Below are 18,351 nucleotides of genomic sequence, written 5' to 3'. Positions count from 1 at the left end.
TAAACTTGGGTCTGAGTAACAACCAGTAAAACAGAGGCTGCATTTATAATTCAATGATTTCATTTGTGTAATTTAAGTAATCACCTTTGACAAACTACAATTTCTTTAAATCATATGACTATAGATATCCTATAATTGACAGTAATATTTTAAAATTTTTTTTTAGTTGTAGATGAACAAAACACCTTTATTTTATTTATTTATTTTTATGTGGTGCTGAGGATCAAACACAGTGCCTCACACATGCTAGGCAAGCGCTCCACCACTAAGCCACATCCCAGTCTCTTGACAGTAATATTTTAAAGTAATTATTCACATTTAAAAAGACTGTAAAACAATGTGATCCCAAATATTCTAACTAATGGGGATTCACATGATTGTTTTTCTTCTCTACCCCTCATAAAAACAATGTCGTTCTGCTTTTTCTTTTCTATTTTATAGGCTTCCCATTTGTCATAAAGCAGCCTTTGTACCATTATTTGAGATTTTCTAGCATTCCTTTAGTATATAATTAATCCACCAAAACAAATCAATGCTAATAAAACACTGAAGGTAAAGACTTTGGCTTATTAATATCTGCCCTATTAGTAGGTCTAAGAAGGAACAAAAAATGGTTATCTCAACAGATGCTCAGAGGAAAAAAAGGGACAACATTCAATACCTATTCCTAACTAAAAACTCATGAGAAAAAAACAATAGACTTATATTTTTCTTTTTTTAATATTTATGTTTAGTTGTTGATGGACCTTTATTTTATTTATTTATAAGTTGTGCTGAGAATCAATATTTTCTTAAGATGAAGAAATTCTAAGGCATATGCACTATGGTTAGGAAGAAGGTAAGGGTGCTCATTACCTCTGCTACTATTTAACAAAGTTCTAGAGATACCAGTCAATGCAAATAGACCAGAAAATACAATGAAAAGCAGAAAAATAGGCAAATTAAAAAAAACTGAACAATGAGAAGCAAAAGAATAGGCAAGAAAAAAAAACTAAACAAGAAAAAAATAATAAAATTATAATAGCACCTAAAGAAAACATGAATAAAATCCTGTCTAACCTTTATAAAGAGGAAAGCTCTTTTATTTACAACTTGAAATTCAGAGGTAATGTTGATAAATTTTATTACATAAAAATGAAAACTTGGGCTAGGGTTGTAGCTCAGTGGTAGAGCACTCGTCTAGCATGTGCAAGGCCCTAGGTTCAATTTCAGCACCACATATAAATAAATAAAATAAAGGTATGTGTCCAACTACAACTAAATAAATAAATAAATAATGAAATAAAAAAATTTGCATGGCAAAAAAACACTACAAAGTCAAGAGACAAGTGATAAACTTGTAAGATAGTCACAGCATATATTCACATTAAAGAACTAATATTCTATATCTATAAAGAGCTCTTAAAAGTTTGGGAAGCTGGATACAGTGGTATACAGTTCCTGTTACTTGGGAAGCTGAGACAGGAGAATAGCCTGAACCTAGAAGTTCAAGGCCAGTTTGAGCAACATAGCAAGATCCTATCTCAACAAAACAACGACAAATGTTTGGAAAAAATAAGCAAAAAGTGTTATAGAAAAATGGAAAGAATGTACATGAACTTCACAATAAGATACAAAATTCTCATCCATCACATTAGTGAAAATTTTAAAGCTGCCCAATGGCAAAGATCCTCTCCTTAATCAAACTTTAGCCAGGATCTTCTGAATACTTTACAAGAGGGCCCGAACTTTGGTCTAAAAAGATCTGAGCACACACTACCATGGTTGCTAATGGCTCAAGGTCAGGTCCCTAGGATGACACCAGACCCCTTAAAATGCCTGCCTCAGAAAACTCAAGGCTACCTAAAGAATTTACTGTTTATTTCAGTTAACACCTGAGGATGAGGCCATTGTCTCCCTGTCTTCAGGGAAAGATAGAAACCTAGGAACTTCCATAAGGAGCAGTCAGCAAATCTAAATGGGGTTCACATGGAATAGCCCCATTTCTAGCTCTTCTGCAATTTTTCACTTCTTGACTCCCTATGACCCTTCTATGTATCCCCTCTTTTAAGGGGAGTCCCTTTAAAATGTCTAATCGCCTTTATACAAAACAAAGTTGAGCTCAGTTCAAACTGGACACCATTCTACTGGAAGAGTATAATACTGATTAAAACCTGTCTGGCTTTATTTACCTCTATATTATACACAGTCTGTGGCAAGGCTGTGAAAAGACAGATTTTCTGATATAATGCTGGTGAAAATGAAAAATAGTACAACCTCCTCAAGGAAAGGAAATTAGCATCACATAACAAAACAGCATATGTATTTTCCCTTCTACCCAGGAATCCCCCTTCTAGAAATGATTATCCTGAAGATATACCTTAAGCAATGTGAAATGCGTATGCACAAGGTTAGTTGTTAAAGGATTATTTGCAAATACAAAATAATGACATCTATCTAAATGTTCAAACAAGAAGACTGGTAAAATAAACTAAAATATCATTCATAAACACAAATGAGGACTGTGCAGCTATGAAAAATTATTTGGGGTTAACTTCTCATGCTTGCTTTTATAATTGCTACTTTTACAATAAACCGGTCTTACTCCTTTTTCCTTTGTTTATTTTAGCACATCATTAAACATAATCCACCTCTTATTCCACACACAGATACTGAAAGCCAATACTGATGCACAAGGTCAGGAAATGGCTAAAGGAAGATGGCAAAGAAAAGCAAAAGTCACAAAAAGTTCTAGGCTTCGACTCAGTAATCATTCACTTGAATAAAGGTACTCCTTTACATGTAGATTTTTCTAAATTTCATAAACTCGACTTTGCATAAATTTATATTTGTATTATGCAAATATATTTAATCTAAGTATATCCCAACATTCTTTCTGGTAGATAAGGGAAAGGCAGTATTAGTCTTATTTTTTGCCAAAGAAAAATTATTACTATACAAATAACTGTTATAGTCCACCAATTAATTTCTATTATACTTGTCACAGTTTAACAAACCAGAAAATTAAAACAGACCTACCACCTTCTATTCTCCACCCAACCACTGTATAACTACATTTCTGCCTATTTACTTGAGGAATCAGAGGAGATCCTTTCCTAGGGCTATCACTTTGGGGTTTGCTGAAGTTTAGTGGATTTATATGAGATATACACACATGGACATACATGTAAATTCTTATTCAAAAAAGGTTGAAATTATGTAGTGAAGTATAGCAAGGTTTTTTCTCAATGATTTAAGTATAAATGATTCATAGATCTAGTGAAACCACTAAACTTACCTGAGTCTCCCAAAAGAACTCAAATTTTATTATCTTCAAATATATTCATATGTATAAGCATAAGACCATGACATACTCACTACCAGTTAACTAAATAATCCTTGCCTAAGTTTGTATTTTAAAATAGAAACAAATGTAGAGACCATCTTACTAAATTTATTATACACACATAATAAACAACTTACAGAAGAAAAGTAAAATGGGATAGATAAAATAATGTTTTCAATAGATTTAAGCCCAGATATATTAATCTCTGTATAGAAGACTATGCTGGGAACCAGCTACATTGATCTTATGTTAATATGGTACCACCTTCCATTACACCATGCAACCAACTAGTGTCAACTCTCAGTAACAAATCTTTCTCATGCTTTTACTACCATATACTTAAGATCGTTTGCAACTAGTTAGTATTTTGAAATCACCTCCAAATTTCAAATACAGAATCTTATTATTACACAGACATGTGTGAATCGTGATCAAACAGATATCTCATTACCGATTGAGTCATTCATTAATTACTAAATTCCTAACATTAAAACTTAGTTCAAGTTCCCACTAAGGGGAGACTTGCTTGACAGAGCACCAAAAATATCTCATGACAGAAGAGCATTATATTTTAACTCCCCTTCTGTGTTTACATCACATGAAAATAGGAATGAAAGTCTTAAATTTAGAAAATATCCACACAGTAAGACACCCCAAAGAATCAAATTTCATGCCTTGAATTTTTTCCTAAGAGCAGATAGAAAAGAGAAATTTAATTACCAATACTTCTCTGTGTTCTATAGTTATTTTTCTACTTTCATCTTTAGTTGAAAGTTGTGTGGTTAAGTATAAAAAACAGTACAAGCTTTTGAGAAATATTTCTAAAAAAGCATACAGAAAAGAAGGGATACTTTAAGTAACCTAAGAAAAAAATTCATATCCTCTACAGAGAAGACACAAATGTCTCATAACATTGGTGATCCTAAAAGGTAAAAAATATCCTAGGGTGTGGGATTTAGAGATGATTCACAAATCCAGATATTACGATAGAAAAGTTCAACATGTTTCTACCATGCTTCCCAACTGGAACATCAAAATAGGCTGCTAAATCCAATCTTGAGCAATGCAGTCACAAAATCTACAAACATATTTCCCATTTCATTCTTATCAGTTCACAGTTAACATTTGGCACTCTCATCTATATTATTAACCATCTTAACCGACTTATCTGATCAGAATTAAAATGAAGAACTTATCAAAAGTAGCAACATGTGAGCCTTGATTATAAACAATGAATGTAGGCCACTTTCAAAGAATAGTATAAATCTTGCCATAAATATAAGTCTCTTTTCCAAATGTGAAGCACACAATGAAAGAATGTCATCTTTTGACATCTTTACATTTATTGGTTAAATGTCATGTGATAAAAATGAAAAAAGAGGCTACTGAGTTAGTCTTTTACTTATTATACAATTTACTTTTATACATACCAGAACTCTCCATTTCCAAACCTTATAAAAATTTGAGAAAGATGCTATTTTTAATTTAACTATCAAAATGAAAATCCACAGAGATATCATTAAAGCATTATTTTTTTAAAAAAACAGTTAATAGATGGACACAATACCTCTATTTTATTTATTTATTTTTATGTGGTGCTGAAGATCGAACCCAGTGCTAGGCCAAGTACTCTACCACTGAGCTACAACCCCAGCCCTAAAGCATTATTTTGTTCTTGTTTCACATTTAGGTTTAGCACTCTAATCATATCCTGACAAGCACAAAAACAACAGATGTTTTGGCTTCCTCACAGAAATCCAAAACTCACAGTGCCCCATCCTACACACACACACACACACACATATCAAAACAATAAAGGGTTATTACTATTGTTAGATGAATGCTGTTAGCACTGTGAGCTCCCATCACCAGAAGACGCTGGGACATTTGCTAAGACTCTGGAAATGTGCTGCTGCTTAAATCAGCACTAAGGCCCAAGGAACCAAAAATGTGTGGGACTGTACCCTAATTAAATGCCTGAGCCATACATTCACAAGACCCTTCTAATCTCTGATTACTTCTGTAAGTGCCAAGCTGCTAAAAATCTAAACATTTTAAAGTACTTTCTAACCACAGGAAACCAGAGAAATAGGACCAAATAGCTGAAAGAGCACTGAACTGGAGAGAACCTGTTTGTGCTTGGGAACTAACCTTGGGATGACTTGGTCAGGACTTCTGCATATCATTTCATGTATATAAATCCTAATGGTTAAAGCAAATCACTTAGAGTCTCTATGACACTCTATAGATTAAAAAATATATATGTGCATATGCTTTTAGCAAAACTGTCCTTGCACCTGACTGGACTCATTCATGATTTGAAAATTCAAATGTATGATGGAGAAAAAAATCATTCTCTTCTACCAGGAACTTTGTTATTAATATTAAATATGTTGATACATATAAAGACAACATAATGATATAAATGATCCCAACTTGGAACTAGGTAACCAGCATTGCTAAATTGTAAAATAGAACATGCTCTTTTAGTATCATTCTCAAGTTTTTCTAACTGCTGTTAAATTAAAATTCTTAGGGATATCCTTAAAACATTATTTTGTCTGTTTGACCGAACAGACAGCTTGATAATATAAAATAAGCATAGCACTTATGCTTACACACACACACAAAATGCTGTTAATTCCTGTGCTGAGATCACAATAAAATCACTATCAAATAAAGAATAGATCTTGGGGAGAGCAGGTTTCAAAATAGTTTTTCACAATAAGCTATTTTTTGTTTCTACCCTTTAAAGGTTAGTCCTTTATTTTTACCCCACTTCCTTTCCCCCAAATCACCCAGCTGCAGGCTAATTAATTTGAAGGATTCTTATGCAGCAGAGAGGTCTTGCCACACCTAAGTTGGGTTCAAGAGAACAGAGAATCCCTCCATTTCCATTCAAGAGAGAAAAGGCACAAGCTCCTTAGTAATTCATTAATCCCTGTGTACACTACAGTGAAACCACCATCCTGAAACCCAATAAACCAGGCCCCAAAATCCACTGTTCTTTCACCTGCCCTGTGCTCTCTTATTCTCATGCCATTGGATACAGTATTTCCCTGATATCCCTGGACCCATCCATATAAAGTGTTCCTGTTTGGCAAGACACCACGTATTTGTAAAAAAGAATAGATCTGGCAGCCAAATTCTTAGTTTATTCTAGAAATGACCTGAGCAAGCCCTCAAATAAATAGCATTCCCTGAACTGTAAAGATTGCTCTCTTGGATCAATATTCAAATATTGGTAGCAGTCAGCAAGAAAAGAAAGGTCCTCACCTTTACAAGAAAATTAACTTCAACAGGCTATAAATGTCCCAGTTTAATTTTCTTAACATCCCAAACATGCCTGGGTGATAAACAACACAAATTATTTTTCACTTGCTACTTTCTGGTACCTGACAATTAAGCTATGAAATAAAAAATAATAATAAACAACATTCATGTGTTCAGGGAAAGGTAGCAAAGCAGATGCTGCTGATGTGGAATGTAAACTGAAACACACTTTCCAGAGGGCAATTTGGCAATACAACCAAGTCTTTAAAATGTAAAGACTCTGACAATGCATTTTCACTTCTCATGATTTATCCTAAAGAAATAACTAAACACACTTAAAGATTTAGCTTTAAGAATATTTATATGATATAGTGTTGTTCACAACAACAAAAGCTGGAAATGACAAAAATATGCAATAATAGGAAACTAGTTAATCCACAGAATCTTCAACACTGAAATACCGTCAAGTCATTAAAAGCTACATGAGTTCTTACTTATTGAAATGGAAAATTGTTCTTTACATAACCAGTGGGAAAAAATTATATACAACAGTGTATAAAGCTACTTTATCTGCTCACATACACATTAAAAAGATCATGCAAATACAATTTTTATATTCTTTTTTTCTTTTCTTACAATTAATGTTATAATTATATATAGTCATTTTAAGACTGAGCATCATATTACTTAGTAACTACCTATATAATCTATATTAGGCCTAACTCCATAAAGACCATGAGTGACAAAAAACATTCAATAACAAATTAGTTTTAAAAAGTCAGAAAATAGGAAAGAAATAAAAGAACAGTTAATTATACAGAAAACCCAAAATCAAGATGGGCACTATACATGAACATTAAATTTAGTTCTGAATTTCCTAGTAGCTTAACATGTATAGTAAAGAAAGTCAGCATACTCTTACACTACCTGACGAAAGAAAATAAATTAATTCTTCACAACAGAAAGTGCCCTGAGAATCTAGGAACAGAAAAATGTTTTCTATTCAAAAAAGGATTTGTCTTTAGGTCTTTATATGAATATTAAAATAGACTGTCTTCAACAGGAACATATCTAAGATATTTACTGATTCTCAAAAAACTGACATTGAATTATAATCCAATTGATATTATTTATTGACATCACATGATATTATTCATAAGAACGAAACTTTAAAAGATTAAAGGTGGAACATTAAACTAGTCTTTAGTTTGCCTTTCCATGATGTATGCTATAAAATACCTGTAAAAATAAATGGCACAGAGGATGTGATCAATGTTGAATTTTTTTGCCTACTCAGATTTGAATTGTGTCAACATTATGCCAGTTGAAGACAAAGATGGCAATCCAATTTACTCATGAAACATTTACTAAATACCTCTAATGTGCCAGACACTGTGAAAACACATACTGAAATGATTTCTAAAAGGTTTTTTAAAAAGAAATCCTAAATTTTTCCCCAAAGTATAAATATATCATCAAGTTCATTTCAAAAACAGAACTGGAAGTTCATTAAAATCATTTGGAAATGAACAACTGAAAAATGGTTGAGAGAACTTCAGCCAGTTTAGCCAACTCTATTATCAAAAAATTAATCAATGACATCTTAATTAACATCTTGAAATAATTTCCCTCAGGGAAACCCAACAGGCTGCCAAAGATTGCTATTAAAAACAAAAACAAAAACAAAAAAAACACCTGTGGAATAAAACTGATCAAATTAGGCTACATACAACCTCAGTGAATTACATCTTTATGTATATCTATAAAGTACCAATTTAAAAAAGAATATAAATAGAAGGAAGACCAGTAGAGGAAGGGGAATAAGGGAGACAGGAGGGGAGATAAAAAGGAAGTACTTGGGACTGAAATGGAGCAAATTAGATTCTATGCAACTATGATTATATAAAAATGTACCCCACTATATTTGTATAATCATAATGCACTAATAAAAACATCTTTAAACAACTGATGAATACTTTATAAACTCTGAAATAACCTACAATAGGTTTTCCTACAAGGTCAAAATAAAGAGCTTCCATATGCTGTCTACAAATCCTTTCACATATAAACATGTGGGGTACATCAAAATATAAATGCAATTATAAACAAAGTTTAATTTTTTTTTAAGCCAGGCATGGTGGCACATGCCTTTAATCCCATTGACTCAGGAAGCTGTGGCAGGAGGATAGCAAATTCAAAGCCAGCCTCAGTAATTTTTCAAGGCCCTGAGGAACTTAGCAAAACCCTGACTCAAAATAAAATATATAAAAAAAAGGGGCTGGGGATGTGGTTCAGTGGTTAGGTGCCTCTGGGTTCAATCCCCAATACCAAATAAATAAATAAATTTTTAAAAATAAAAATAAAATTTTTAAGTAAATAAGATTACCATTCTGACCTTTTACTCTATTCCTTTAAAGAAATAAATGAAGTTGAGTTCTCCTTTGAAAATTTTGTTGTTGCTAATTATTAGCCATTTATCGGGGGTTCAAAATAACTTATGCCTTTTTAAAAAGAACTTCAATAATTAATCTAAAAACAGTAAACCAACATATTTCAGAAAAGGAGGGAAACTAGATCGAAGGATAGACTATAAAAACTATGCTTTAATTAAACCATTTAGAAACATGAGTTAGTAAAGAAAAAAATAAGTACATTCAATGGCAAAATTATTTTTAAAAACTCAAAACCAACTACACTTTTAAGCTCAGAGCAATGATGAAAGGAAACAAAAAGCACAGAATTCCCTAGTGGAACAGGATGCTGTTGGCCTTAAGAACTTTGAGGTTCTGTTTACCAGAATTAATAAAAACTGAACATTAATTTTGCTCAATTTCTTTGTAAAGAGATTTTTAAAAAATACTTCAATTTCGCTCTAGCTCATTTAGGCTGACATCTGAAAGTGGCTGAAAATAATACTATGAATAAAGCAAGCAGATTTATTATTATCTCTTTTCATTTCCAATCTCTTTCCATTTACAGGAATCACAATTGTTCCCTGTTCAGAGGAACTCCATCTCTCTCTTATGCTGTACCACTCAATTATCTTAATTTTTAATGTTATTTTTAAACTCTATTTATGATTAAGGACTTCCTTCAAAATATTGCTCTGATACAGAGAAAATAAACTGCCAAAATGCCTAAGCTCATTCTTCTTGTTTCCAAAATATGCCAATCAATACCCTCCACCTGCCTGCTGAGGATTCTGCCACTTCTTGCTTACCACATTTGCCACATTTGCTTTTATACAAGTATATGCTCAACAGTTATACCTTTAACCAGAGGCTAAAATGATTTCCACAGCTTCATACTGAAAAATTAAGAATCTTACATTATAATATAAGACTCATTCATGATTATCTCCCTTGCCTGAGTTATGCTACTCCAGAGCCTTGATATTCCTTTTCCCCAGGAAAATGTACTGACATTTCCTTTCATGACCTTATTTATTCCACTTTGAAGGATTCCCTCTATTTTTCCTTTCTTTAGCTAACCATCATTTTTTATAGTACTCAGTTACCAAAAGTTCACATCTTTTCATCTGACTAAATAAGCAACATGGTAACCCAGAAATAAATCATTTCTTTCTAATCTTACCTAGTTTAAATTTATCAAATATGACTCAGTATAGTGAAATAACACTTAAGTTTCAAAGAAATAAAAGCATTCCTGTCTGCCTGTAGCAGCAGTGACTAGGAATCCTGGGATAATTTCTAGGAGGCCGAGGGTTATTTCTTAACTTTACACTTTCTAAAATAATTCAGAGTAAGTTCAAACTTTCTTAAAGCATGTATGATTAAGAAAACTAACAACATATTTCAAAATTATTAAAATTTATTATATGATGGCTATATTTAAAGATATAATTATGAAACTATATTACACTTAAATAATATTTGTGAAAGTCTTCATGATTTATGAAATTATTTTAAAAAGATATTTTAGCTATATTAACAAGTCATTATTAACCTAATTTTTAATATACCACATATAAGCACATCCTTCCAGAATATTAGTTGTAGTTTTCAAGTAAGGAAAGTTCTCTAGTTCTCATTAGATACACAACCTGCACTTTTTACAAACTCACTGACAAATAAGGATTACCTTACTTTCATACTAATTCATAGACACAACTATAAAAGAGAATATATATATTTCTTAGAACTGCTACAATTTCCTGAGTAGACATCAAGAAAAAAAATAAATAATGCCTGGCATGGTGGTGCACATCTGTAATCCCAGTGACTTTGGAGGCTGAAGGATGAGCATCCCAAGTTCAAGGCCAGCCTCAGCAACACAGTGAAATCCTGTATCAAAATTAAAAATTAAGAGCTGGGAATGTAGCTCAGTGGTAGAGGACACCTGTGTTCAATCCCCAGTTTGGGGGTGAAGGAACAGAAAAAAGAAAAAAAAAAAACTCTCTACTAAGAAACAAAGAATACTCTTAGGCTAGAATGAGAGACCACTTCCATAACAACTTCCATATTGTCAAATCAAGTATCTAGTTCTAGAATATCACCATCTTCAGACAGCAGTACCTGGCATAGTTTACACTTCATTCTTCTTACAACACTTCCTTCTTCATGAACTATGACACCACCATATCTTAGTTGTCTTCCCAGCTGCTCTCATATTCTTCCAGTCTCTCCTCCCCTACCTACATCCTGAAAGTCATAAAGCTAATAGCCCTAGTGTCTTCTTAACCTATACCATCAACCCTTTCCCCAATCTTCTTTTCCAGTATCATAGTTTTAAATACAATGTGTTGATGACTCTCAAATCTCTAAGTTTAGCCTTGATATCCCTAGACTAACCTCAGCATATCTACCTACATATTTAACAGGTATCAAACAGAATGCATGATTTCCGACTGCATCCTGCTTCTTCCCAGTCTTCCCTAAAAAAAAAAAAAAAAAAATGACACTACAATTTCCAACTTGATCATTATTCTCTTTTCTTCATACTCTACCAGCAAGACCTACTTCTGAAAAAGCATGAATTCATCTACTGTTCATCTGTTGGGTTCTGCTACCTAAAGACTTAATGTTTCTTTAAGAATGAAAAAGAAAAGTGGTTACAGATACTGACAGGAGTGCATGTATACACATGGAAAGACTGAACAAAGATAACTGCTTAGAAGCACTCCAGATGCAATCACAGAAGAGAATTATCAGAGATAGAATAAAAGAAGCTATAAGAGGGTAGACAGCCAATTTTGAAGCAACTGCACTTCAATCTCAGCAACCTCTATGCATTTGTATGACTGAGTCTTTAGTTTTTGAGGAAAAGAATAATATTGGAGGGCTGGGATTGTGGCTCAATAGCAGAGCACTTGCCTGGCATGTGTGAGGCACTGGGTTCAATTCTCAGCACTACATAAAAATAAATGAATAAAATAAAGCTCCATCAACAACTATAAAAATACTAAAAAAGAAAGAATAATATGGAAGAAAAAATAAACTTTTAGCAAACTATACTTGTTTTTATTATAGTAGCATCTTCAAATAGTAGGTGCAAAAAAAATTGGAAATATAAATTTAAAACACAGGAGACAGACATATGAACAGTAAGTATTTAAGCTACTACACACCGTACAGAGATCTTTATATTGCAGCTTTTGGAATTTTGTATCAGTGTTTCCTGCACATAATTCCACATAACCAAGGACAACTTGAAACACAGTATTGTGAATGGCTTGGGTAAAGTGCATATGAAGTTGATCCATTGCAGTCTGTGGAAAGAAAATAGGTACAGTATAATTTCATTTTCTTAAAATAAATAAAGTTCAACAGATTACAAAAACACAGGAAAAAATCTTCATCAATTATAACTATAATACAAAGATTGCTATCATTCCCAGAATTAATTGTAGTATGGATTATTTGCAGATAACCCTTCATATAACCATGACACTATACCACTCAAGTCTGAATAGTGAACTGTTCTATTGCTCTGCATTTGTAACTAACTGGTACTCATCCTGCTCTGTATAAATGTGCTGTGGTATATCACACCTCTGGATTCTCTCTGCCATCACATATTCATTCTCTTACTTCATTCAGGACACTCTACAATAGCTTCCTTCTCAGAGAAGCTTTTCCTGACTTCCTATCCTATACAAAGAAGTACTTTCCATCACTCTATTCGCTTATCCTGAATTTATATTTCTCCGTAGCAACTGTTATCACCTGACAGCATACGCATCTATTTTTTGAATGCTCATATCCCTCACTAGAATATACATAAGGGCTAATATTCAGAGGACTAGAGTAATGCATCTGGCAGGTACCAATACATATTAAATGAAGGTAAAAAAAAACTTCAGAAGAAACTTAGAAATCATAATTTTATTTTTGAAGGTCTTTATATATGTATCTCAAAATTAACATATCTTTCTTCTTGTATTTTTCCGTCCAAGTACAACCAAGATGTGAAAAGTCAGAAGGTACAACAATTAAGATATTAAAATGTAAAAATTTTAAATGGTTAGGTGAAGTATTAAATTTCCTTTTAGGAGAGAAGACCACTTCAGAGAAGAAAACATTTAACACCTATCATGATTAAATGTAGTAAGTGTAAATGTACAATTCTGTATATACAGAGAATACAATAAATTTTCAAATCATGGCCCTTGTTCCAAGTTCTTCAAGGAAGTCTTTGAACATAAGAGTGTGCAAAGTCATGTATTACAAGAGGAGTTATGGTATTTGGGGAATAACAGAATCCTCTGAAAAATCTGATGAATGCAATAGGCCTGTTTTAAAAGATAAATGTACACAAGTTTACACACCATTTTAAGAGAGTTGTGCCAGCTTATCTAGGGACAAATGAAACCCCACATTAGAAAGCCATGTTTCAGGATCAAGAGCTGAGGTCAAAGAAAGTACATGTCATCCCCCCTGAATTATCTTAAGATGAACTTTTTTCTTAAAACTTATACAAAATTGTGAAAATGCTAAACCTGACAAACACTTCAGAGTTCAAAATAAACTTCTATAATGTTTAATCACACTACATACACTCCATGTAAGCAATCATGTTACCAATGTTAATTCAGTATAAAAATGTTCTTTGTTAAATAAAATGCTTCAAGGATACTACATTAGTTATTATATTCTGACTTAAATCTTGAAAGTAGATTTATGATTAATAAAAAAATGGAACATCCTTTTAAAAACTAACCTGTGTTTTTCCAAGAAGTCGATAAGCTTGTTGAACCTTGGTATAATGATTAATGTCAAAATTCTTGCAGATTTTGGAAAGAGCTACATCCAATTGTTCCTATTAATTAAAAGAGGAAGAGGTGGTTAAGTAATTGTTATCAAAAAGAATATATTAAAACCATTCTCTCACTTTTAACAATATCTCAATATATTTATGGTCACACTGGATTTGGTAGTTTTAATACTAAATTTAAATAAAATTATAAACAAATTAGAGTTACAATTTATAAGCAACTATAACCAAGCTTACTGCAATGTTATTAGCATCAATTTCTATGTCTTAAAACTCTGCCTAGAGTTTCAAGGTAAACAAAATAAGTTTCTTAAGGAATCTTGTTTTTTACTTTTGCTTAATTTTGTTTCCTCAAACATTTGCTAAAATATTACAATTATAAGAACTGAATTTGTGAGACTATTCAATAACAACCACCTTTATGTAATCTCTAAAAAAGTAATTCTCAACAAAATAATGCCTTTGAAAGTATAAACCACAGCGTTTAAGGTTTTATACCTAAAAGCACTACTTTGTTTATGGCTTTCTACTTCAATAATGTCATTTTAAAATAATAATTATCTAAATATGTATAGAATAATATTTATATTAAGAGTGAAAAAATACTAACCTCTCAATAGAAAGCCTTCATTAAAAATATACAGGGAACTATCCATGTAAGGGATAAGCAGTTGTTTTTTTCGACTATCAAGTTAGAATTTATTACAATTAGCAAATAATTGTATTTATGACCAAAGACTACTTTCATAAAAAGCGTCATTTTAAAGTCCAACTTTAACTTTCATAAGCACTCTTTTAAGGAAAAGCAATAAAGTAAAATATTAAAAGAAATCAAATAATTCTTATTGGGTTTAATGAATAGAATACTCTGCAGAGTATTTGGATCAGGCAATATTTACTCATAAGTCAAGTTAACTCACTCAACTAAAAAAGAGAAGCAGTTGATAAAAATGTAACTAAAATGTGGCAAGTATTTTGGAAATCATATAATTTACATGAAAATATACCTATTACAAACAGTTTGGAGATTTTTTCTAAAATGATGTTATTTTCAAGTCCTTTTTTTGAGGCCCAATAGTCCCTAAAATATTATTGAGTTTAGAAGTAGATTAACACTAAGTTGAACATGAGTAGATACTCCAAATGAAAACAACAGACTAAATATGGTTATTTAGAAACACTGGTAATGACAGAAATCAAAACATAATGCTGAACCTAAACTATTCAAAAATTTCTGAAATGAAAAAGTAATTTATGACAAAACTCCTTCTTACCTCAATTTGTTCTAAAGTATCTTGCAGCTTTGAATTCAGCTCACTATTAAATAAAACAGAGTTAGATATGTCTATCTTAAAAAAGAGACAAACTTAAGTGCTAAATACGTCAGCTGAAGAAATAATCAACAAATACCAGTGGTATGAGCACTTAAGATGTACTGATGATTCTACAGTAACTGCAATAAAGAAAAAGAAATCACATAAAAGAAAGAAAGAAATGAGTCAATACTAGCATCAATAGAATTGTGTAAGAAGAAAATCCTAAAGAATCTATACACAGAACTAAGAATTTAAGAATTCAAAATTAATTTTTAAAGATAAAAACTATAATTCAAATAAAATGTAAAATTTCAAAAATAAAAAAAATTAATCTCTCTAGAGCAGTAACAAGGAATTAGAAAATGAATTTTTAAAAATATATTATTTTAAAAAACCAACTGTACAATGCCAAGACAAAATTAGAGTTAGATACATGGAAGTATATACCATGTTAATAGATTAAAATCTTCAATATGATTTTCACCAAAATGATCCAACAGACAATAAATACATAAACAGGCACTTGAGTTCATTAGTCATTCAGGAAAATCAAGTTAAAGCAACAACAACAACAAAAAAAAATTCTAGTATTTTTTGGGGTCTCATAATCCTAAAAATATTGAGTTCACAAGCATATTAACATTAATATGCATGGATATACCAAACAAAATATTAAATGTCATAGTCTAGAAATACTGGTAATAACATGAGAGTCAAAATAATGTTGTACCTATCCTATTTAAAAACCTCTGAAAAGAAAAGGCCATTTAATTTATGATAGGTATCTGTGTTACAACCAGAATAGCCCAAAATATTTTTTAAAAATCAAGATTCTATTACCAAATGTTGGCAAGGATTTGGAGCAAAGAAGAGGAAACTGATACAACATTTTGGGAAAACTACATCCGCTGAAACTCGACACACACTCTTACTTCAGCAGTTCTAGTCCTGGCTATATGCATATATGATCCTTGCAGCATTATTTGTACTAAGCAAAATCTTAAAACTGACATGTGTAAATTGTTATGTCTCATCACTAAAACAAATTGATGAAATCTAACAAAATAAAGTATTTTAATTAAAAAACTGATATAGGTTTTTTACAATTCTTAGCTGCTGATGATAAATTTGAATCTCAAATGCCTATCAGTCAGAGCAAAGAAGGAAAGCCATAGTACACAATTTGGCATTCATAATATCAAAACCTATCATTAATTTACAAGGGAAAGAAGCAACAACAAAAAACCAAAAAAGAAATTTTTTTTGTTGTCATTAAGTTCTGAGAGAAATTTTTTGCAAGAGTTTTGATAAAGGGGACATTTTATCCCCAAAGGCTAACAGCCTGACCACATCACATCCTTCCATTATATACAATAACAGGCTCCTTGCAGTGGCTTTTTACAGAGCCTTTCAATATATGCTGAGGAGATACTGAGAGAGAAAGAGAGGAGGGGGAGGAGGAAGGAGATACATAAAGCAATTTGTTAAAAAGTAAAACCAAAATAATACAAGTACCCAATTTTTGATGGTCTCAAAGATAAATGTCCTAAACCCGGAGAGAAATTTGATTATTTTCTACAAATACTGTTTACCATAAGCATTTTTTGGTTAGAAGTTCAGGAAAATTGGTAATTATATTCTTCAGTAAAAGCTAAAGAGTGGACAAACTATAATCTCTGACAATCACCAATATAGGGTTGATGCCTTGTTAGAAAAATGAAGATCTCTAACCAGAATTTATAACTGACATTCAAACAAATCCACATATAAGGTTAAGGGAATACTTGTAAGTACTATTGAGATTTTCCTTAAAAAATGATTGTAGGACAACTCCTGTCCAAAAAAACAGTGCATACATGCATAAATGAATGAATGAAAGAAGAGCTAAAGACTCTAAAATAATATCCCAAAAGGGACAGACACGATAGTGCCTTTTGCTTAGAAAGAATTAAATAAATTCTCCAACAAAACCAAACAGATCAAGGGATGAAGAAAATGCAGTGTATATGCACAATGCAATACTATGCAGCCAGAAAAATGGATGGAATCCTGTCATTTGTGACAACATGGATGTCTGGAGGACATTATATTAAGTGAAATGAGCCAGGTACAAAAAGTCAAACACCACATGATCTCACTAATATGCAGAATCTTATAAATAAGTGGACCTCACAGAAGTTGAGAGTAGAAAAGTGATACACGCAGTAGAATAATGGTTACTTATCAATATGCACAATTATTTTGTGTCAAGCAAAAATAAAATAAAACCTTAGAAATATCAGTATCTTTTATCACTTAAGAGTTTCTTTCTTAGCATCACATTCATTTAATTCAAGCTCAAAATCTCAGTGTCATATGTAATTCTTCCCTCTCTTCATATGTAACCAATAATCAAATCCTGATGACTCTACCATTTCATTTCAGTATTCCCCATATCCACCTATGCTAATACTTTCTCAATTCTGTGTCCCATTCAAGCATTATCACCTTTGCTTGAATTGTTATAATACCCTCTTAATAAGTCTCCATATGTAAGGTATACACCCCATACATCCATCTTATTTGACAGACACTGTACAACACTCTTCAAAATGCTGTCATGGGTCTAGACATGGGTCTAACTTCACACGGGATTTGGTCAATATTCTATGTGTTTGGCAGACAGAGTGTTTTTAAATAGCCTGCTTGGGAAAGGCTTTGGGCAAAACAAGTATACTCTAGTTCAATGGGTCCTGCCATTCCCTGCTGGTTTACATCTGTTATCATCATTTTTATGTTACCTATTTGGTCTCTAAAAACAAAGAAGTTTGCAGCTCTTAAGTAAAGCAGAAATAAAATCACATGAATGTCTTACTTTAAAAAAAACTTTGGTGGTTCCCCATTAAACTCTAAAGATAAAGCCAATTACTACGGAAAGTCCCTGAACAATCTGAAATGAAAAAATAATTTCCATTCACTTTTTAATGCTTATATTTTAGCTTATATGGACTGTGTGCAACTCTGCCAAACCCCATATTTTCAAACTTCCTATTCTTATACCAACATTCACAATAAGTAGAGTATCCTCCTCTCTTTTTTACTGGCAAATGCCCTTCTATCTTTCCAGGCCCAACTCAAATGCCATCTTCTCTGGAAAGTCTACCCCTGCTCACCAAAAGCTTCCATAATTTTCACAGAACCGTGTATTACAGTAAAGAATACCTA

The 18,351-nt window shown here is 32.0% G+C and overlaps 1 protein-coding gene across 1 annotated transcript in view; it reads right to left on the bottom strand.

The window, feature by feature from the left end:
• The window catches only part of Vps50 (VPS50 subunit of EARP/GARPII complex), a 123,635-nt gene that overhangs the window by 76,745 nt on the left and 28,539 nt on the right, over positions 1 to 18,351 (bottom strand). Inside the window, exons 10-12 of the mRNA XM_027919894.2 lie at positions 15,106 to 15,148; positions 13,778 to 13,876; positions 12,186 to 12,326 (exon numbers count right to left, since the gene is read on the bottom strand). Of these exons, the coding sequence (XP_027775695.1) occupies positions 12,186 to 12,326; positions 13,778 to 13,876; positions 15,106 to 15,148 (283 nt within the window). The remainder of the gene's footprint in view (positions 1 to 12,185; positions 12,327 to 13,777; positions 13,877 to 15,105; positions 15,149 to 18,351) is intronic.

Source organism: Marmota flaviventris, chromosome 1 (assembly GCF_047511675.1).
Source record: "Marmota flaviventris isolate mMarFla1 chromosome 1, mMarFla1.hap1, whole genome shotgun sequence".
NCBI classification, from domain to species: Eukaryota; Metazoa; Chordata; class Mammalia; order Rodentia; family Sciuridae; genus Marmota; species Marmota flaviventris.
This window is presented reverse-complemented; position numbering and strand designations above follow the sequence as displayed.